This window comes from Odocoileus virginianus, chromosome 5 (assembly GCF_023699985.2).
Source record: "Odocoileus virginianus isolate 20LAN1187 ecotype Illinois chromosome 5, Ovbor_1.2, whole genome shotgun sequence".
NCBI lineage: Eukaryota > Metazoa > Chordata > Mammalia > Artiodactyla > Cervidae > Odocoileus > Odocoileus virginianus.
In genome coordinates this window covers 14,131,875-14,152,187 of record NC_069678.1, presented here as the reverse complement: position 1 = coordinate 14,152,187, position 20,313 = coordinate 14,131,875, and the positions used below count along the sequence as shown (strand labels likewise).

Below are 20,313 nucleotides of genomic sequence, written 5' to 3'. Positions count from 1 at the left end.
GGATGTCACTTGAGTGATCCTAGGTTATACAAGACTGTGACTTCCCTCTTGCTCACACTCTATCTCTTTCACTTTCACTCTTGTTTGCTCTGAGGAACTGAGCTGCCATGTTGTCAGCTGCCCTAAGAAGGAGCCCACATGACAAGAAATTGAGGGTGCCTCTGGCCAACATCCAGAGAGGAAATGGCACCCTCAGTCCAATAGCCAAGGAACTGCCTCCCATTAGCAATCCATGAGAGCTCTTGGAATCAAGATACTGATACAGCCAAGGCTCTGATTTCAGTCTTGAAGACCCTGAGCCAGAGGACTCAGCTGATCCAACTCTAAGCCCTGAACTACAGAAACTGTGAGATGATATCTGATTGTGTTTAAGGCAGTAAGTTTTGGGATAACACGTTACACAGCAATAGATACCTAATACAAACATGAAGACTGCTTTCCTTCCCGAGATCTTCAGGGCAATGTAGTAGCCAGGACAGGCTAGGCTGTGCTAGGTAATGAACAGTTACAGTACCTCAGTATCTCAGAACAAGCAGAGTTTTTATCTCCTACTAGAGGCCCCCTCAGAGAATGAGGGAAGAATCCTAACTCACATGTTGGAGGATTTACTACCTTGTAGCCACACCCATGAAGCTCACAGCATCCACACAGGCTCCCAGCCCCACCGCAGAGATGGGAGACAGGAGAATCACACAGGAGTTTCACTGCATCTGTCCAGAAGTAGTGTGCTCTCTGCTCATGTTTTTTGGCCAGCACTCATCACAAGGCTAACTGCCAAGGACTAGAATATGAGGGAGAGAGCTAGTGATCATTTAATGAGCTCTGCTGTCCTTGCTTATTTAACTTATATGCAGAGTACATCATGAGAAATGCTGGGCTGGAGGAAGCACAAGCTGGAATTAAGATTTCCAGGAGAAATATCAATAACCTCAGATATGCAGATGACACCACCCTTATGGTAGAAAGCGAAGAAGAACTAAAGAGCCTCTTCATGAAAGTGAAAGAGGAGAGTGAAAAGTTGACTTAAAGCTCAACATTCAGAAAACTAAGATCATGGCATCTGGTCCCATCACTTCATGGCAAATAGATGGGGAAACAGTGGAAAAAGTGGCTGACTTTATTTTTCTGGTCTCCAAAATCACTGCAGATGGTGATAGCAGTCATGAAATTAAAAGATGCTTTCTGGCTTACTTCACTCTGTATAATGGGCTCCAATTTCATCCATCTCATTAGAACTGATTCAGATGGATTCTTTTTAATGGCTGAGTAATATTCCTTGGTGTATATGTACCACAACTTCCTTATCCATTCATCTGCTGATGGGCATCTAGGTTGCTTCCATGTCCTGGCTATTATAAACAGTGCTGCGATGAACATTGGGGTACACGTGTCTCTTTCAGATCTGGTTTCCTCGGTGTGTATGCCCAGAAGTGGTATTGCTGGGTCATATAGCATACTAACACATATATATGGAACTTAGAAAGATGGTAATGATAACCCTATATGCAAAACAGAAAAAGAGACACAGATGTACAGAACAGACTTTTGCACCCTGTGGGAGAAGGTGAGGGTGGGATGTTATGAGAGAACAGCATTGAAACACGTATATTATCAAAGGTGAAACAGATCACCAGCCCAGGTTGGATGCATGAGACAAGTGCTCAGGCCTGGTGCACTGGGAAGACCCAGAGGGATTGGGTAGAGAGGGAGGTGGGAGGGGGGATCGGGATGGGGAATACATGTAAATCCATGGCTGATTTTCATGTCAATGTATGACAAAACCCACTACAATATTTTAAAGTAATTAGCCTCCAACTAATAAAAATAAATGAAAAAAAAAGAAATTAAAAGATGCTTACTCCTTGGAAGGAAAGTTATGACCAACCTAGGTAGCATATTAAAAAGCAGAGGCATTACTTTGTCAACAAAGGTTCGTCTAGTTAAGGCTATGGTTTTTCCAGTGGTCATGTATGGATGTGAGAGTTGGACTATAAAGTAAGCTGAGTGCCAAAGAATTGATGCTTTTGAACTGTGGTGTTGGAGAAGATTCCTGAGAGTCCCTTGGACTGCAAGGAGATCCAACCAGTCCGTCCTAAAAGAGATCAGTCCTGGGTGTTCATTGGAAAGATTGGTGTTGAAGCTGAAACTCCAATACTTTGGCTACCTGCTGCTAAAAGCTGACTTATTTGAAAAGACCCTGATGCTGGGAAAGATTGAGGGCAGGAGGAGAAAGGAACGACAGAGGATGAGATGGTTGGATGGCATCACTGACTCAATGGACATGGGTTTGGTTGGACTCCAGGAGTTGGTGATGGACAGGGAGGCCTGGTGTGTTGAGGTTCATGGGGTTGCAAAGAGTCAGACACGACTGAGTGACTGAACTGAACTGAACTGTCCTTGTGACCCTGAGTTGCAACCAGTGGGCACATTTGCTGCAGGGCCACCACCTCCTGAGCCCACCCTCCCTCTTCAGACATAGGCCCAAGGGATCTGATACCCTCTGTCCTTTCTGGGGACCAGGTAGGACAGAACAGAATGAGGGAAAGTGCCCTATCCTAAAAAGATGATCAATCTGCTTCTTCCAGCAGGTCAGGATTCATCTGCTGTGATTGGTCTCAGCCTTTCACAGTCCCAGTTTTCTTTCCAATTCAATAAAATCTCATCATTTCAGACCTGTCTTCCTCCTGCTGCCGCTGCTAAGTCACTTCAGTCATGTCCGACTCTGTGCGACCCCATAGATGGCAGCCCACCAGGCTCCCCCATCCCTGGGATTCTCCAGGCAAGAACACTGGAGTGGATTGCCATTTCCTTCTCCAATGCATGAAAGTGAAAAGTGAAACTGAAGTCACTCAGTTGTGTCCGACTCTTAGTGACCCCATGGACTGCAGCCTACCAGGCTCCTCCATCCATGGGATTTTCCAGGCAAGAGCACTGGAGTGGGGTGCCATTGCCTTCTCCTCTGTCTCCCTCCTACTGTACTTATTCTCCTTCCCGGCTCTCACTGGAAGCAGAGAATAGCACGTGCTACTGTGCACATGCCCAAGGGTTTCAGATATTTCTTTGTATTCATTTAATCACTAACTCATTTAATCAAGCATCTCCTCCAGGTCAGGCTTCAGGAGACATCTGTCCAGACTCCCCTTGTCACAGAAGAGGAAGCTTCTCAGGAGGTGAACTTGTGCTGGGCAGAGCCACTCCTGGCACCAGGGCTCCCCGCTCCCAGCCCAGCGCTTCTCCCCTGCAGGAGCTCCCATCCGCTCCCTCGCCCTCTCCCTGTCCTCCCTGGGGGCCCCCATCCCAGCACTGCTGTCTCATCACCAGGATCTGAGCAGCTCCTGGAGGCTCATCCTCCAGGTTTCCTCTCTTGAAACAAGGAAGCAAGAACTTTGAAGGTCTTAGCAGGGCAGGAACTTCTTGCCAGCTGAGGGTTAAACCACCACCCAGCCAGACTCCCAACTTGCTGGGGGAAGAAAAAAAAAAAAAAAACAGGAACCAGGGAGAGAGGAAGCTCAGCCCTCAGGCTACAGAGAGGATCCACTCAGAAGGGAATAGTGAGCCCACCTGTGAGGACGATGGAACAAGACTTTGAAAGAGAAGGAAGAGGGCAAGAGCTGTGATCTACCAAAGGTCTAATCCTGAAGGAGAAAAGAAAGTCAGGGAGAGTGTAGTTAAAAACAAGATAGTGCAAAAGTTTACTTAAATAATGTAAAATTTAACATTAGCAAATCAACTTAAAACTGTGTCCATTTCTCCCTCTCTCTTATGTAATCTACCAACCCGAAAGACTATGGACAAAACCCTAAATAACAGAAAAAGTTTTCCACTTTAAAAAACTGAAGAGTAGAGAAGGTCTATATTTTACTGTTGACATAGAGTTTTCATGTTAAAAAGGAGGTAATGTTTTGCAAAGCTCATTCTTAATTCAAGACATTTCTTTATAAACAGTCTCTAATTCATTAATTTTCATATAACTCCTACAAGTTCATTTAGTCACTGGGATACTAAAACAAAAAAAAGCTTTCCAACTTTCTCCAGATTTCATAATTTAGTGGGCATTTCCTCATTAGTTTATATTTAATTTCCATATACATAATCATATAATCTTCTAGGAAGTCATGTATGTGATTAGGGTTTTGTCCAGTCTTGAGTTCACTGTTCACTTAATTACCTGTAGTTTCTACATCCCTTTCTCTTCTCTTTTCCCCGAGTTCACCCACCTCAAGAGCCCATATTACCAGTCTATTGTTCCTTCCATAGTTTCGCCATATTCTTACAACAGGTGGATATACAGAAACCCTTAAACTTAAGAAGCTGCTGTTCCTTTTACAAAAGCAGAATTTCATTTCATTGTATTTAACATCCTGCATCTTCCCCAAGAAATCAAGACTACAGTTGCTTTCTCCATCTCAGACAGTTCTAGTCAACCACCTCCTCCACAGGACAGCAGCACAGACTGTCAGATTCCCTCTGGGTTGTTCCCCAGCCTGTCCAAGTCAAGGAGCCAGGTTCTTAGTCTCTCTCCCTCTCTGCAGGCAGCTCTGAGTTCTCCAGACTTCCCATTACTACCGCAGAGACAGCCTTACCTCCCTCAAATGTTTCCCTTAAATAGTGAAAGCTGCCTGAGCTCAGGTGTCCTAAACTTGCCACAACCAGGAGGTCACTTTGCTCTCCTGGTCACCCCAGAACTCTAAACCAAATGCACTGCATTTGCTAAATAATTACAAAGCTGTTATTTCTTTTTGTTCACCAAGGACATTAGGCACAGAAAAGGCACCCTGCCTCCCTGTTCCACCCAAAGGCCTTCCCTCCCAGGAGCCTGGACCACTCACTGAGGAGAAGGCTGACGAATCCCAGGAACCTGGAGGCCCAGCAGAGGTGGGGGTCTTCTGAGCAGGGCCCCATCTCAGTCTGCCTGACACCCTGTGCAGTTGCAGTGGAAGCATCTAGAAGGAGCAGAAAGAGAGGAGGGAGTGTCACTCAAAGGGCATTTATGCTATCCTCCACCCCAGGGCGGGGCTAGCATGTTAGTTCTGGTTTGCAGTCCACCAGCCTGTACTAAGCCACTCAGAGGTTTCCTATTACTTTTTTTTTTTTTTCTTTCTCACATCCTAAAATGCTCATGAATTTTTATTTTTTTTATTTTTTTTATTTATTTTTTTTTCTTTTCCATTTATTTTTATTAGTTGGAGGCTAATTACTTTACAGCATTGCAGTGGTTTTTGTCATACATTGAAATGAATTAGCCATGGATTTACATGTATTCCCCATCCTGGTCCCCCCTCCCACCTCCCTCTCCACCCCATCCCTCTGGGTCTTCCCAGTGCACCAGGCCTGAGCACTTGTCTCATGCATCCAACCTGGGCTGGTGATCTGTTTCACCCTATATATACATGTTTCGATGCTGTTCTCTGAAACATCCCACCCTCGCCTTCTCCCACAGAATCCACAAGTCTGTTCTATACATCCTATTACTATTGCCAGCATCTACAGTAGGATGTCAATAAACAATTGCAGAGTAAAATACTGCACTGCTTCACTATGTTGGAGATGCCCATCCTGTAGTCATACCAGACTGTTAATCTCACACTCCCCATACTAGCAATCCTTAGACTCCCCTTACCTGTTACCCGTGGGAACAGCTCAGTCCAGATAGCCATGCTCATCCAAAGCAGCCTATGGTCAAGGAACAGAACTCATGCTATTTCAGCCAGGGTAGGTCACAAGTCTGTGGCTTTTGGTATTGTCTCTTATGTCTTCACACTATTTGGTGAGTTTGATTTTCCATAAGCTTCAACTGTCACTTGCCTAAGTAAGAAATTATAAGCAAAAGAACAAAGTTCATTTCCCATACCACCAATGTAACTGTCAGCATTTATCTATTGCTTGCAACTTTATGGTTTTCCCTGCCTTATGGCTTTCACTAGTGTTAGGCATGCTTCCTACACACAGGGCAAAGCCAGACCCCACAGGATCTGATGGGCTCTTGTCTGCATCCTACCCACCACTTCCCTTAAGACTCTGCCAGCCCTGTACCTGCTATCACAGAGGGGCAGGGAGAGATGTCTACAGTCCCCTCCTAGGCACAGACTTGGCTGCTTCAGACTCACTGCTACCTACTGAGGATCAGGCTCTGGTCTCTTCTCTTGAGACTAAATACCCCACACCAGAGAACTGTCAGAGTCCACACCCTGCAAGAGCAGCCCCATCTATCTAACTCCTGGTATAAAGGGGAATGCCAAGTTATTCATCTAAAATAAGTCTGATGGCATATGCCAAAAAAGGGGCCCAAGACAGCCTCTTCCTTTGACCAGGGTCTCTTTCCAACAATAAGGTGTCTGGCTGGGCACAGACCTCACAATGGTCATGGTAGGGGGCTTTTTCTCCCTCATTTTGAAACTTCCTACCCAATTAAAACACTTTTTTGTGGGAAGATTTCTGTGACCCCAAACCTTTTCATGAAAAGTATGGAGAAAGGGAAGAAGTAACTTCACATTGGATGAGCCTGGGGAAGACTCCCTTCAGCCAGGTGATGAAGATCAGCATCCTCCACGGTACGTTATGTTGGTAACATGTACCCTTGATGTGATACAGTGAAAACAGCACTTTCTTCAGTGTTCCTCCACCCAAAACAGTACAGCATGCTGGGAGGGGAGGAAGGCACTGAAGGGGCAGCGAGGCCCCTCTGAGGAAGGATGACTAAGCTGAGGCCTGTAGATTCTGGTGGCCATGAGCTCCATGTGACAATCCCAGTGGGCTGATGCCTGTCTTCACTTTACTGACTTTTGGCAGTTTCTTTTTTTAAAAAACCTTCTTTACCTGGATTGCTGGACATCAGAGTCTCCTGACTTTCACCCTGCATCACTGGCCACTCCTTCTCAGACTCCTCTTCCTGACTATGACCTTCTGAAGCCCAGACCTAGCTGCCTGGGCCACTTGCTTGTTTACACAAACCCTTTTCTGAATTCCAGACTCGTGTAAAATTGTCTACTTGAGAGTCCCACATGAAGTTCCCACTGCATCTCAAACTCAAATTTCATGCCTGACCCTCAAGCCTGCTTCTTCCCTGGTGGTCCCTGTCTCAGGACATGGTGCCTCATTTTCCATGGTGCTCAGGCCAAAATCCTTATTCATCTTTTGCTCAGATTCATATCTGACCCATCAGTAAATCCTGCTACCTCTCCATAATATTTCATGGATCCACCCCCTTCTCACCACATCCACCATTTTCACTTTTATCTAGAATTGCTGGGGCCTTGCAGCACATGCCCAGACCCCACACTTGCTGCACTGCACATACAACCAGAGTGGACCTTTAAACTATTGTCATGTCTTGTTCCTCTCAAAACACTCTGCTATTAGCCCTCTCACTTAGAAAGAAATTCAAGCCCTGATCTTATCATTCCAGGCCAATGCCATTTTTCTCCCTGGCCACTTTTACCACCTCATCTCTCCAGGTTCCAGCCATCACTTCCCTCCAGCATCACACGCCATATGTCTGTACCTCCAGTGCTTCACACAGGCTCCCAGCTCAAGGCACTGGCACATGCACATTCTTGTCCCAGAATGTCCTTCCACCTACTAAAATGGCTCTCACTCACAGTCACTCAGGTCTGTCAAAATACCACTTCCCCAAAGAGGTCTTCCTTACAGAGTTCTACTTGTTCTGTCTTCACACACTTGTCACTACCTGACCTTGCATATCTATTTCATCATTTGTTGATTTCCATTATTGGAAATTCCCTTATGATGTGAGTTCTTGAGAGCTGGGAATTTATTCATCTTATTCTCTTCTATATCCCTAGCACTGAGAAAAATAGTAAGCATCTTGTCATTATTCTTTGGAGTTGTGATAGCCTAATGATTAAAAGTGTGGACTCTGGAGCCAGACCGTTTGGCTCAAAATCACAAAAGTTTAAAAAATGTGTAGAAAAATAGTCACTCTGGAGCTCTGCTGGGAGTGACACAAAGTGGTAGAATCCATGGGGACAAAATTTGGCAACACCCAAAGAGTCAAAGTCCTGTACTCAATACCAGCAAATCTGGTATTGAATATTCCCTGAATATTCATTGCAAGGGTTGATGCTGAAGCTGAAACTCCAATTCTTTGGCCACCTGATGCAAACACCCACTCATTGGAAAAGACCTTGATGCTGGGGAAGACTGAGGGAAAGAAAACTCAGCAGTGGCCACAGGACTAGAAAAGATCAGATTTCTTTCCAACCCCAAACAAGGGCAATGCCAAAGAATGGACAAACTACCATACAGTTCTCATTTCACATGCTAGCAAGGTTCTGTTCAAAAATCCTTCAAGCTAGACTTCAACAATACATGAACTGAGAACTTTCAGATGTACAAGTTGCATTTAGAAAAGGCAGAGGAACAAAAGATCAAATTTTCAACATCCATTGGATCATAGAGAAAACAGGGGAATTCCAGAAAATATCTACTTCTGCTTCATTGACCATGCCAAAACCTTTGCTTCTGTGGATCACCACAAACTGTAGAAAATTGTTAAAGAGATAGGAATACCAGACCACCTTACCTGCCTTCTGAGAAACCTGTATGCATTTTAAGAAAAAGAGTTAGAACCAGACATGGAACAACTGACTGGTTCAAAACTGGGACAAGAGTACATTAAGGCAGTATTTTATCACCCTCCTTATTTAACATATTTTCAGGATACATCATGCAAAATGCTGAGCTGGATAAATCACAAGCTGGAATCAAGACTGCCATAAAAAATATCAACAAACTCAGATATGCAGATGAGACCACTCTAATGGCAGAAATTTAAGAGGAACTAAAGAGCCTCTTGATGAAGGTGGAGGAGGAAAGTGAAGAAGCTGGCTTGAAATTCAGCACTCAAAAAACTAGGATCATGGCATACAGTCCCATCACTTCATGGCATACAGATGGGGGAAAAAATGGAAACTGGCAAGTTTTATTTCCTTGGGCTCCAAAATCAGTGCAGTCTGTGACTGCAGCCATGTAATTAAAAGATGCTTGTTCCTTGAAGAAAAGCTACGACAAACCTAGGCAGTGTATTAAAAAGCAGAGACATCACTTTGCTGACAAACATCCTTATAGTCAAAGCTATGGCTTTTCCAGTAGTCGTGTATGGATGTGAGTGCTGGACCATTAAAAGGTTGTGTTCTGAAGAAATGATGCTTTCAAAGTGTGGTGCTAGGGAAGACTTGAGAGTCTGTTGGACAGCAAAGAGATCAAACCAGTCAATTAAAGGAAATCGACTCTGAATATTCATTGGAAGGACTGATGCTGAAGCTGGAACTCCAATTCTTTGGCCACCTGATGCAAACATCGACTCATTGGAAAAGACTTTGATGCTGGGGAAGATTGAGGGCAAGAATAGAGTGGGGTGGCAGAGAATAAGACAGTTGGATGGCATCACCAAACTAATGGACATGAATTTGAGTAAACTCCAGGAGATAATGAAGGTCAGGGAAGCCTGGCCTGCTACAGTCCACGGGGTTGCATAGAGTCAGACATGACTTAGTGACTGAGCAAAAACAACAACAGAGTCAAAATCCTACTTCCTCTGCTTTGCATTTCCTATCTATAAAACTTTGTCCCATGGTTGGCAATCATACAGGATTATTGATTGCTGAATTGTTTCTGAGAACAAATGATAGAAACTGATCTAAAGATTTTAAGTTGTTATTGTTATTGTTTAGTTGCTAAGTGATGTCTGACTCTTTTGAGACCCCACTGACTATAGCTTTCCAGGCCCTTCTGTCCCTGGGATTTCCCAGACAAGAATAGTACTGAAGTGGGTTGCCATTTCATTCTGCAGGTGATCTTCCTGATCCAGAGATTGAACCCGTGTCTCCTGCATTGTAAGTGGATTCTTTACTGCTGCTTCACCAGGGAAGTCCAAAGTTTTCCCAGTGCTGCTGCTGATGCTAAGTCATTTCAGTCATGTCTGACTCTGTGCAACCCCATAGACGGCAGCCCACCAGGCTCCCCCTTCCCTGGGATTCTCCAGGCAAGAACACTGGAGTGGGTTGCCATTTCCTTCTTCAAAGCATGAAAGTGAAGTCACTCAGTCATGTCCCACTCTTAGCGACCCCATGACTGCAGCCCACCAGGCTCCTCTGTCCATGGGATTTCCCAGGCAAGAGTACTGGAGTGGGATGCCACTGCCTTCTCCACATTTTCTGAGTAGGGGCAGCTTAATTGTTCCATGGAATGTTCCTATGGTGGGACACTGTTCTTCTGTATAAATATCAGGAAGCACAATAGATACTAGTTGAAAAGATTTCTAGAAAAACGGTTCATGAAAAAAATCAGACTGCCAGCCTATATGTACATTTATAAAATCTTCTATTACTGACCCTTCTTAGCCCTTAACGATGCCTCTTTATTTACAGAGATGAGTTTGTAAATAGTTTTATTTACCCAACACCTGTCTCTGACCACAGCCTTGACCACATTTTAGAGAAATGTCAGCACAGTGCTCTTAGTATCTCGCTACTAACATTGAGGGTCATTTCCACTAGCTTGGTGGTCACTCAGAACCTACCGATAGACTTCACTACCACTACCCTCACACAGCTAGTCCAACAGGCTCATGCCTCACTTTCCTAGATCCCTACCACCACCACTCACTGCCTTTTTCCATGTAGTGTGAGGCGTTACATCACAATCATGGCTTCAGTTAAAATGTTTCACTTGTCAGAAGAGCATTTGTTGGTTGTTTGGAGTCATTGCTGAGCTTCAGGCACCTTCTCCATCAGTCTCTTGTTATTTTCAGTTCTTATCAATTTTCAGAGGAACAGATCCTCTAGTTCTTTATTGAGGTCCAAACTGCTTCCATCATCATCCTTCCTGACTCAATCCCCAGCAGCAACAAAGTCCCCAGTCCAGTTCCAGGCTCTGGCAAATGGCTGTTGTACGTCCAAGTACACAATGCCCACACTAACTTCTGCATCTTGGCTCCACTACACTCCCTTTATTGGAAAACCTTCCTCCTTCCCTCCTAACCCATGAAATATATACCCTACCAAGATTGAATCATGAAGAAATAAAAATTCTGAATAGACTAATAATGAGTTATGAAATTGGGTCAGTATCCAAACTACTTCCAAAAACAAAAGTCCAAGACCAGATGGTTTCACTGGTAAATTCTACCAAATATTTAAAGAACTAACACCGTCATTTGCTTACATTACCAAAAAATAAAAGAGAAGGGAACACTTCTAAAACTCATTTTATGAGGCCAACATTACCATGATACAAAAACTAGTTATGAACACAAGAAAAAATTACAGACCAATATCCCTGTTAAACATAGGTGTGAAACTCCTCAACAGAATAAATACTACCATGCTATACTCAGCAATACAACCAAAAGATCACATATCATAATCAGGTGGCATTTATCCCAGGAATGGAAAAATGTTTCAGTATCCACAAATCAATCAGTGTGATATAGCACATGAATAAAATGCAGGATAAAAATTGTATGATCATTTCAATAGATACAAGAAAAGTGGCAAAATTTAACATTTCTTTATGAAAATATCTCAACAGAATGGGTATAGAGGAAAAGTACCTCAAGGTATTAATAATAAAAGCCATGGATAGCAAGCCCACAGCTAACATCACACTCAATAATGAAAAGCCAAAGGCTTGCAATTAGGCAATGAACAGAAAGAAAGGCAACCAGATCAGAAAATAAGAAATAAAACAGTCATTATTTGAAGATGACATGATGTTATATATAGAAAACCCTAAAGATTCCACTAAAAAAAAATAGTTAGGACTAATAAATTTATTAAAGTTATCAGATAGTAAATTGATATACAAAAATCTGTTGTGTTTCTGTATATATCAGAAATAGAAATTAAGAAAGAAATCCCATTTACTATTGCATCAAAAGAATAAAATACCTATGAATAAGTTTCACTAAGGAATGGGAGCACCTGTACACTGAAAGCTGTAAGATATTGATGAAATAAACTGAAGACACAAATACATTTAAAAGTATTCCACTTTTATCAATTGGAAGAATTAATATTGCTACAATATTCATACTATTTAAAGCAACCTACAGAGTCAATGTAATCTTTACCAACCTTCCAATAGCTTTTTTCAGAAACAGGATAAACAATCCTCAAATTTGTATGGAATCACAAAAGACCTCAAATAACTAAAGCAACTTTGAGAAAGAAGAAAAAAGCTGGGACCATCATGCCCCCTGATTTCAAATAATATTGCAAAGCTATAGTGGTCAAAACAGTATGCTATCATAGTAGAAACAAATACATAAACCAATGGAACAAAACAAAGAGCACAGAAATAAACCAACACATAAATGGTCAACTATTTTATGACAAAGGGGTCAATGGGGAAAGAACAGTCTCTTCAATAAATGATGTTGGGAAAACTGGATAGACACATGCAAAGTAATGAAATTGCCTGAGTAATATTTCATTGTATGAACCACATCCTTTTTATCGATTTATCTGTTGATAAACATTTAGGTAGCTTCCATGTCCTGGCTATTGTGAACAGTGCTGCAATGAACATTGGGGTATCACTCAGTCATTATAAAGGATGAAATAATGGCATTTGCAGTGACATGGAGGGACCTATCATCATACTAAGTGAAGTAAGTCAGACAGAGAAGGACAAATATATGATATTGCTTATACGTGGAATCTAAAAAATGATGCAAATGGATTTATTTACAAAATAGAAACAGATTCATAGACTTAGAGAATGAACTTATGGTTACCAGGGGTGAAGGGAAGAAGGGATAATTAAAGAGTTTGGGACTAACCTGTAAACACTGCTATATTAAAAAGGGATAACCAATAAGGACCTGTTGTAGCACAGGGAACTCTGCTCAAAGTTACATGGCAGATGGGATGGGACGAGAGTTTTGGGGAGAATGGTTACATGGATGTATGGCAGACTCCTTTTGCTGTGCACCTGAAATTATCAAAACATTGTTAATTGTCTATACTCCAAGACAAAATAAAGATTTTTAAAAACTAAAAATTAAAACTTCTATTAAAATTTTTTCAATTTAGTCTACATCTATTGGACATGTACTGGATGTTTGAGAGTTACAGTTTTGAATGAGAAATGGTCTCTCTCTAAAGCAGATTATTGTTTTCTAAAGATACGGCTTTAGCTTTTTTAAAAATTTTTATCTTTAAACATTTTATTTTATATTGAAGTATAGCCAGGTAACAGTGTTGTAATAGTTATCGGTGAACAGAAAGGGTACTCAGTCATACTTATATCTGTAACCATTCTCCCTCAAACTCCCCTCCCATCCAGCTGCTAATAGACTTATTTTCTAGAAGTATTTTACATTTATATAGCAGAAAAGTTATGAAGATAATAGAATCCTCATATCCCATACACATCATTTCCCTTATCATTAACATCTTACATTAGTTTAGTTATCTGTTATAGGCAATATGCAATGATGTGTTGTTGTTGTTCAGCCACTAAGTTGTATTTCACTGTATGTGATCCCATGGACTGCAGCACACCAGGCTTCCCTATCCTCTACTATCTTCCAGATTTTGCTCAAAATCATGTCTGTTGAGTCGGTAATCACTCACCTACAGCCAGACATCCTGGAACTTGAAGTGCATCCTGGAAACATCACTACGAACAAAGCTAGTGGAGGTGATGGAATTCCAGTTAAGCTATTTCAAATCCTGAAAGATGATGCTTTGAAAGTGCTGCTCTCAATATGCCAGCAAATTTGGAAAACTCAGCAGTGGCCACAGGACTGGAAAAGGTCAGTTTTCATTCCAGTCCCAAAGAAAGGCAATGCCAAAGAATGATCAAACTACCACACAATGGCACTCATCTCACATGCTAGTAAAGTTATGCTTAAAATTCTCCAAGCCAGGCTTCAGCAATATGTGAATCAGGAACTTCCAGATGTTCAAGCTGGCTTTAGAAAAGGCATAGAAACCAGAGATCAAATTGCCAACATCTCGCTGGATCATTGAAAAAGCAAGAGAGTTACAGAAAAACATTTATTTCTGCTTTATTGACTATGCCAAAGCCTTTGACTACGCGAATCACAATAAACTGGAAACTTCTGAAGGAGATGGGAATACCAGACCACCTGACCTGCCCCTTGAGAAAAATGTATGCAGGTAAGGAAGCAACAGTTAGAACTGGACAGGGAACAACAGTCTGGTTCCAAATAGGAAAAGGAATACGTCAAGGCTGTATACTGTCACCCTGATTATTTAACTTGTATGCAGAGTACATCATGAGAAATGCTGGGCTGGAGGAAACACAAGCTGGAATCAAGATTGCTGAGAGGAATATCAATAACCTCAGATATGCAGATGACACCACCCTTGCGGCAGAAAGTGAAGAAGAACTAAAGAGCCTCTTGATGAAAGTGAAAGAGGATAATCAGAAATCTTCCAGCAAACAAAAGCCCAGGGCCAGATGGCTTCACAGCTGAATTCTACAAAAAATTTAGGGAAGAGCTAACACCTATCTTACTCAAACTCTTCCAGAAAATTGCAGAAGAAGGTAAACTTCCAAACTCATTCTATGAGGCCACCATCACCCTAATTCCAAAACCAGACAAAGATGCCACAAAAAAAGAAAACTACAGGCCAATATCACTGATGAACACAGATGCAAAAATCCTTAACAAAATTATAGCAAACAGAATCCAACAACGTATTAAAAAAATCATACACCATGACCAAGTGGGCTTTATCCCAGGAATGCAAGGATTCTTTAATATCTGCAAATCAATCAATGTAATACACCACATTAACAAATTGAAAGATAAAAACCATATGATTATCTCAATAGATGCAGAAAAAGCCTTTGACAAAATTCAACATCCATTTATGACTAAAACTCTCAAGAAAGCAGGACTAGAAGGAACATACCTCAACATAATAAAAGCTATATATGACAAACCCACAGCAAGCATCACCCTCAATGGTGAAAAATTGAAAGCATTTCCCCTGAAATCAGGAACAAGACAAGGCTGCCCACTCTCACCACTACTATTCAACATAGTTTTGGAAGTTTTGGCCACAGCAATCAGGGCAGAAAAAGAAGTAAAAGGAATCCACATAGGAAAAGAAGAAGTGAAAGTCTCGCTGTTTGCAGATGACATGATCCTCTACATAGAAAACCCTAAAGACTCTACTGGAAAATTACTAGAGCTAATCAATGAATACAGTAAAGTTGCAGGATATAAAATTAACACACAGAAATCTCTTGCATTCCTATACACTAACAATGAGAAAACAGAGAAATTAAGGAAACAATACCATTCACCATTGCAACAAAAAGAATAAAATACTTAGGAGTATATCTACCTAAAGAAACAAAAGACCTATACATAGAAAACTATAAAACACTGATGAAAGAAATCAAAGAGGACACAAACAGATGGAGAAATATACCGTGTTCATGGATTGGAAGAATCAATATTGTCAAAATGGCTATACTGCCCAAAGCAATCTATAGATTCAATGCAATCCCTATCAAACTACCAACGGTATTTTTCACAGAACTACAACAAATAATTTCACAATTTGTATGGAAATACAAAAAACCTCGAATAGCCAAAGTAGTCCTGAGAAAGAAGAATGGAACTGGAGGAATCAATCTGGCTGACTTCAGGCTCTACTACAAAGCCACAGTCATCAAGACAGTATGGTATTGGCACAAAGACAGAAATATAGATCAATGGAACAGAATAGAAAGCCCAGAGATAAATCCACGAACCTATGGTCACCTTATCTTCGACAAAGGAGGCAAGGATATACAGTGGAAAAAAGACAACCTCTTTAACAAATGGTGCTGGGAAAACTGGTCAACCACTTGTAAAAGCATGAAATTAGAACACTTTCTAATACCATACACAAAAATAAACTCAAAATGGATTAAAGATCTAAATGTAAGACCAGAAACTATAAAACTCCTAGAGGAGAACATAGGCAAAACACTCTCTGACATAAATCACAGCAGGATCCTCTATGACCCACATCCCAGAATTTTAGAAATACAAGCAAAAATAAACAAATGGGACCTAATGAAACTTAAAAGCTTTTGCACAACAAAGGAAACTATAAGCAAGGTGAAAAGACAGCCCTCAGATTGGGAGAAAATAATAGCAAACGAAGCAACAAAGGATTAATCTCAAAAATATACAAGCAACTCCTCCAGCTCAACTCCAGAAAAATAAATGACCCAATCAAAAAATGGGCCAAAGAACTAAACAGACATTTCTCCAAAGAAGACATACAGATGGCTAACAAACACATGAAAAGATGCTAAACATCACTCATTATCAGAGAAATGCAAATCAAAACCACAATGAGGTACCATTACACGCCAGTCAGGATGGCTGCTATCCAAAAGTCTACAAGCAATAAATGCTGGAGAGGGTGTGGAGAAAAGGGAACCTTCTTACATTGTTGGTGGGAAGGCAAATTAGTACAGCCACTATGGAAAACAGTGTGGAGATTTCTTAAAAACCTCGAAATAGAACTGCCATATGACCCAGCAATCCCACTTCTGGGCATACACATTGAGGAAACCAGATCTGAAAGAGACATGTACACCCCAATGTTCATCGCAACACTGTTTATAATAGCCAGGACATGGAAGCAACCTTGATGCCCATCAGCAGACGAATGGATGAGGAAGCTGTGGTACCTATACACCATGGAATATTACTCAGCCATTAAAAAGAATTCATTTGAATCAGTTCTAATGAGATGGATGAAACTGGAGCCCATTATACAGAGCGAAGTAAGCCAGAAAGATAAAGACCATTACAGTATACTAACACATATATATGGAAGTTAGAAAGATGGTAACGATAACCCTATATGCAAAACAGAAAAAGAGACTCAGATGTATAGAACAGACTTGTGGACTCTGGGAGAAGGCGAGGGTGGGATGTTTCAAGAGAACAGCATCGAAACATGTATATTATCTAGGGTGAAACAGATCACCAGCCCAGGTTGGGTGCATGAGACAAGTGCTCGGGCCTGGTGCACTGGGAAGAGCCAGAGGGATCAGGTGGAGAGGGAGGTGGGAGGGGGGGACTGGGATGGGGAATATATGTAAATCCATGGCTAATTCATTTCAATGTATGACAAAAACCACTGCAATGATGTAAAGTAATTAGCCTTCAATTAATAAAAATAAATGAAAAAAAAATAAATCATATCCAGTCAAAAAAAAAAAAAAAAGAAAGAAAGTGAAAGAGGAGAGTGAAAAATTTGGCTTAGAACTCAATATTCAGAGAAGTAAGATCATGGCATCTGGTCCCATCACTTCATGACAAATAGATGGGGAAACAGTGGAAACAGTGGCTGACTTTATTTTTCTGGTCTCCAAAATCACTGCAGATGGTGATTGCTGTGAGGCGAGTAGAAGTAACGCCATGGCAGGCAGCTTAGATTAGGAGTAGGCCTTCCTACTTCTGGGTGGTAAGATTATCAGGCCACCTGGATACAACCAATCAGCTTAACACTGACCACTGTTTGCCAATTAGGAATGGGGCGGAAACCCCTGGGAAAGTCCCGCGCGCGTGAAAGTTTTGAGTGTGTTTGACCAATGAAATTGCTTTGCAAACTTGTAACCAATCCACTTAAACCAACTACCAACGGCGTGTGCTCACCTTATAAATTTGTGTAACAGCTTGGGCTCGTGGCTCTCTGACCTCGCACCACTGCGTTGGATGCGGCAGGAGCCCTGACTGAAGTCAGCAATAAACTTCCCTTTTTGCGAGTTGCATTGTCTTGGAGGCCTTCTCTCTTCCCGCTCGGGGATTCGGACATCGCGCATAACATTTGGGGGCTCATCCAGGATCCCTTGACCGGGGAAAGAGAACACTTCCAGGACAGAGGGGAAGGATAGATAATAGCACCAGTGCTCAGGCAGGACAGGAAAGTCCAGTGTAAATCCGAGGCCCAGAAGGTATCTGTCACAGGAGAAAGCTTTCTATAGAGGGTTGGGAACGGGTGGGGGTTCCAGCTGGTGCAAGACTGAGGCCAGTGAGCGTGCTGGAAGGCAGCCAGCTCTGTGGGAAGGAGAGTTTCTCTCCTGATCCTGAGTCTGGTGAGCAGTGGACGCCATTCGGTAAGGTGAACCTAGTACCAGGAGGCAAGAAAACCCACTGCTGTGTTGGCCAACGTTTGTCTGTCCATGTGTTTGTCTTCGGCTCTCCGTGTTTGTGTGTGCTGCATTGTCTCTGGTCTCGTTCTCTTCTGGTGCATTGTTCTCTTCTCTCCTTTCTGACTTATTCTCCTTCTCCCCTTCTTCTGTGATCTGCCCTCAACTCCTGCTCTTTTCAGGAGTTTCAGTGAACAGACGAACGGTTGTGGGGGCAATTGATGAGTCCCGGCCAGGGCTACACTCTGGCGGACTCTGAAGGCCTTACAATAAGTGAGCCTCAGTAACTAGAGCCCAACCGGGTGAAACTCTTCTTTAACATCCTTAACTGAGGACGTGGCCTAAAATTCTTTGTGTGGGCATGGGTCAGGCACTTAAAGGCCATTAGGGCGCCTGCCACTTGAAGACTCCTGTGAGAGGATAAGGGGGTCACGGAACGGGCTAGAAACCCCTAGGGTGCCCACCCTCAGCAAGAAAACTTCCGTGCAACAACGCAGGCATATAAACAGTTCCAAAAGCATACCATAAGCCCAACCTCTTGGCCGCCACCACTCCCGGTAGGATTTTTGGTGGTTGTTCTCAGTGATTTCCTTTCTCCCTCTTCTTACCATTTATTCTTTGACCATGGGTCAGGGGGAATCTACCCCACTTTCCCTCATAACTGACCATTTTTTGGATGTCAGGGCCAGGGCCCATAACTTGTCTTTGCTAGTCAAAAGAAGTAAATTAATAACCTTTTGCTCTGCAGACTGGCCCGCCTTCCAGGTTGGATGGCCTCTGGAAGGCACCTTTCAACTGTCTATCATACAGGCTGTGAAGGAGAAGATTATGGCTCCGGATCCCTGGGGCCATCCGGTTCAGGTCCCCTATGTCATGGTTTGGCAGGATCTAGTGGAAGATCCGCCTAAGTGGTTAAAGCCTTTCGTTCACAAACCTCCTAGTTCTTCTAATTCACAGGTCCTAGAGATGGAGACCCCTCAGAGGAAACCAAAAATAAAGAGGACCCAAAACTAGTCTTTCAGGAGTCATCTTATCCAAACCTGATAGACCTAGAAATGGAGATGAGGCCTCCACCATATGTGCCCTCCTTGCAATTCTCTCCAAGGAGAGAAGCTCCCATGGGTGAACTGAGAGGATTAAGAGGGCCAACGGGAACTGACCATGAGGGGGGACCGGCATTGGGGACCCAGGGGAGAACTAGGGGAGATAGGGGTGGGCAAGACCCTGGGGACCCAGAGTTACCTTCATCCACTGTTCAGGCGCTCCCCGTCCGAGTGGGACGGGGAGCGAACCTATCAGTCCTGGCCCTTTTCCACGAGTGACCTGTACAATTATAAAACCCAGAACCCTCCTTTCTCAGAGAAACCCCAAGGCCTCATTGACCTCTTAGATTCCATTTTGTTCACTCACAACCCCACCTGGGACAATTGTCAGCAGCTGTTGCAGGTGCTCTTCACCACAGAAGAACGGGAGCGAATTCTGGCAGAGGCGCGGAAACGGGTCCCGGGGGCCGATGGGAGGTCAATCGCCCAGCCTCATCTCGTGGACGAGGGGTTTCCTCTGTTGCGGCCTAACTGGGATTTTGAGCGAGCAAAAGGTAGGGAGCGTCTTTGAGTGTACCGCCAGACTCTGATGGCAGGCCTGCGGGCCGCAGCAAGAAAGCCGACAAATTTGGCAAAGGTAAATTTAGCAAGGCAAGAGCCCACTGAGAGCCCAGCAGCTTTCCTAGAGATGCTGATGGAAGCTTTCAGGCAATATACACCTATGGGCCCCCAAGCTGAGGAGTCACGTGCTTCAGTTCTGTTAGTGTTTGTAAATCAGGCAGCCCCAGATATTAGGAGGAAATTACAAAATATAGAGGGATTGGGAGAACAGATGATACAGGATTTACTGAAAGCAGCTGAAAAGGTATTTAATAATAGGGAAACCCAGAAGAAAGGGAAGAACGAATTCGATGGGAGGAAAGGGAATTAGCTAAGAGGATCAGGAAGGAAGATAGAGAACATAGAGTGAGGGAAAACCGGAAGAACCAGAGGGAGCTAGCCCAGATTCTTTTTGCGGGGATAAAAGCCGGAACAGAATTGAGGGAACCTCGAGACCCCTGGACGAGAGAAAAAGAGAAACCAAAGAGGCAGGCCCTAAAGAAAGATCAGT

At 42.9% G+C, this 20,313-nt stretch overlaps 1 protein-coding gene across 1 annotated transcript in view; it reads right to left on the bottom strand.

Annotated features, from left to right (window-relative positions):
* LOC110145393 (uncharacterized) overlaps positions 1-19,011 on the bottom strand; it is a 30,987-nt gene extending 11,976 nt beyond the window's left edge. The window contains exons 1-4 of the mRNA XM_070467128.1: positions 18,894-19,011; positions 17,666-17,858; positions 4,830-4,886; positions 3,562-3,635 (exon numbers count right to left, since the gene is read on the bottom strand). Of these exons, the coding sequence (XP_070323229.1) occupies positions 3,562-3,635; positions 4,830-4,886; positions 17,666-17,858; positions 18,894-19,011 (442 nt within the window). The remainder of the gene's footprint in view (positions 1-3,561; positions 3,636-4,829; positions 4,887-17,665; positions 17,859-18,893) is intronic.
* Between the last annotated feature and the right edge of the window lie 1,302 nt (positions 19,012-20,313).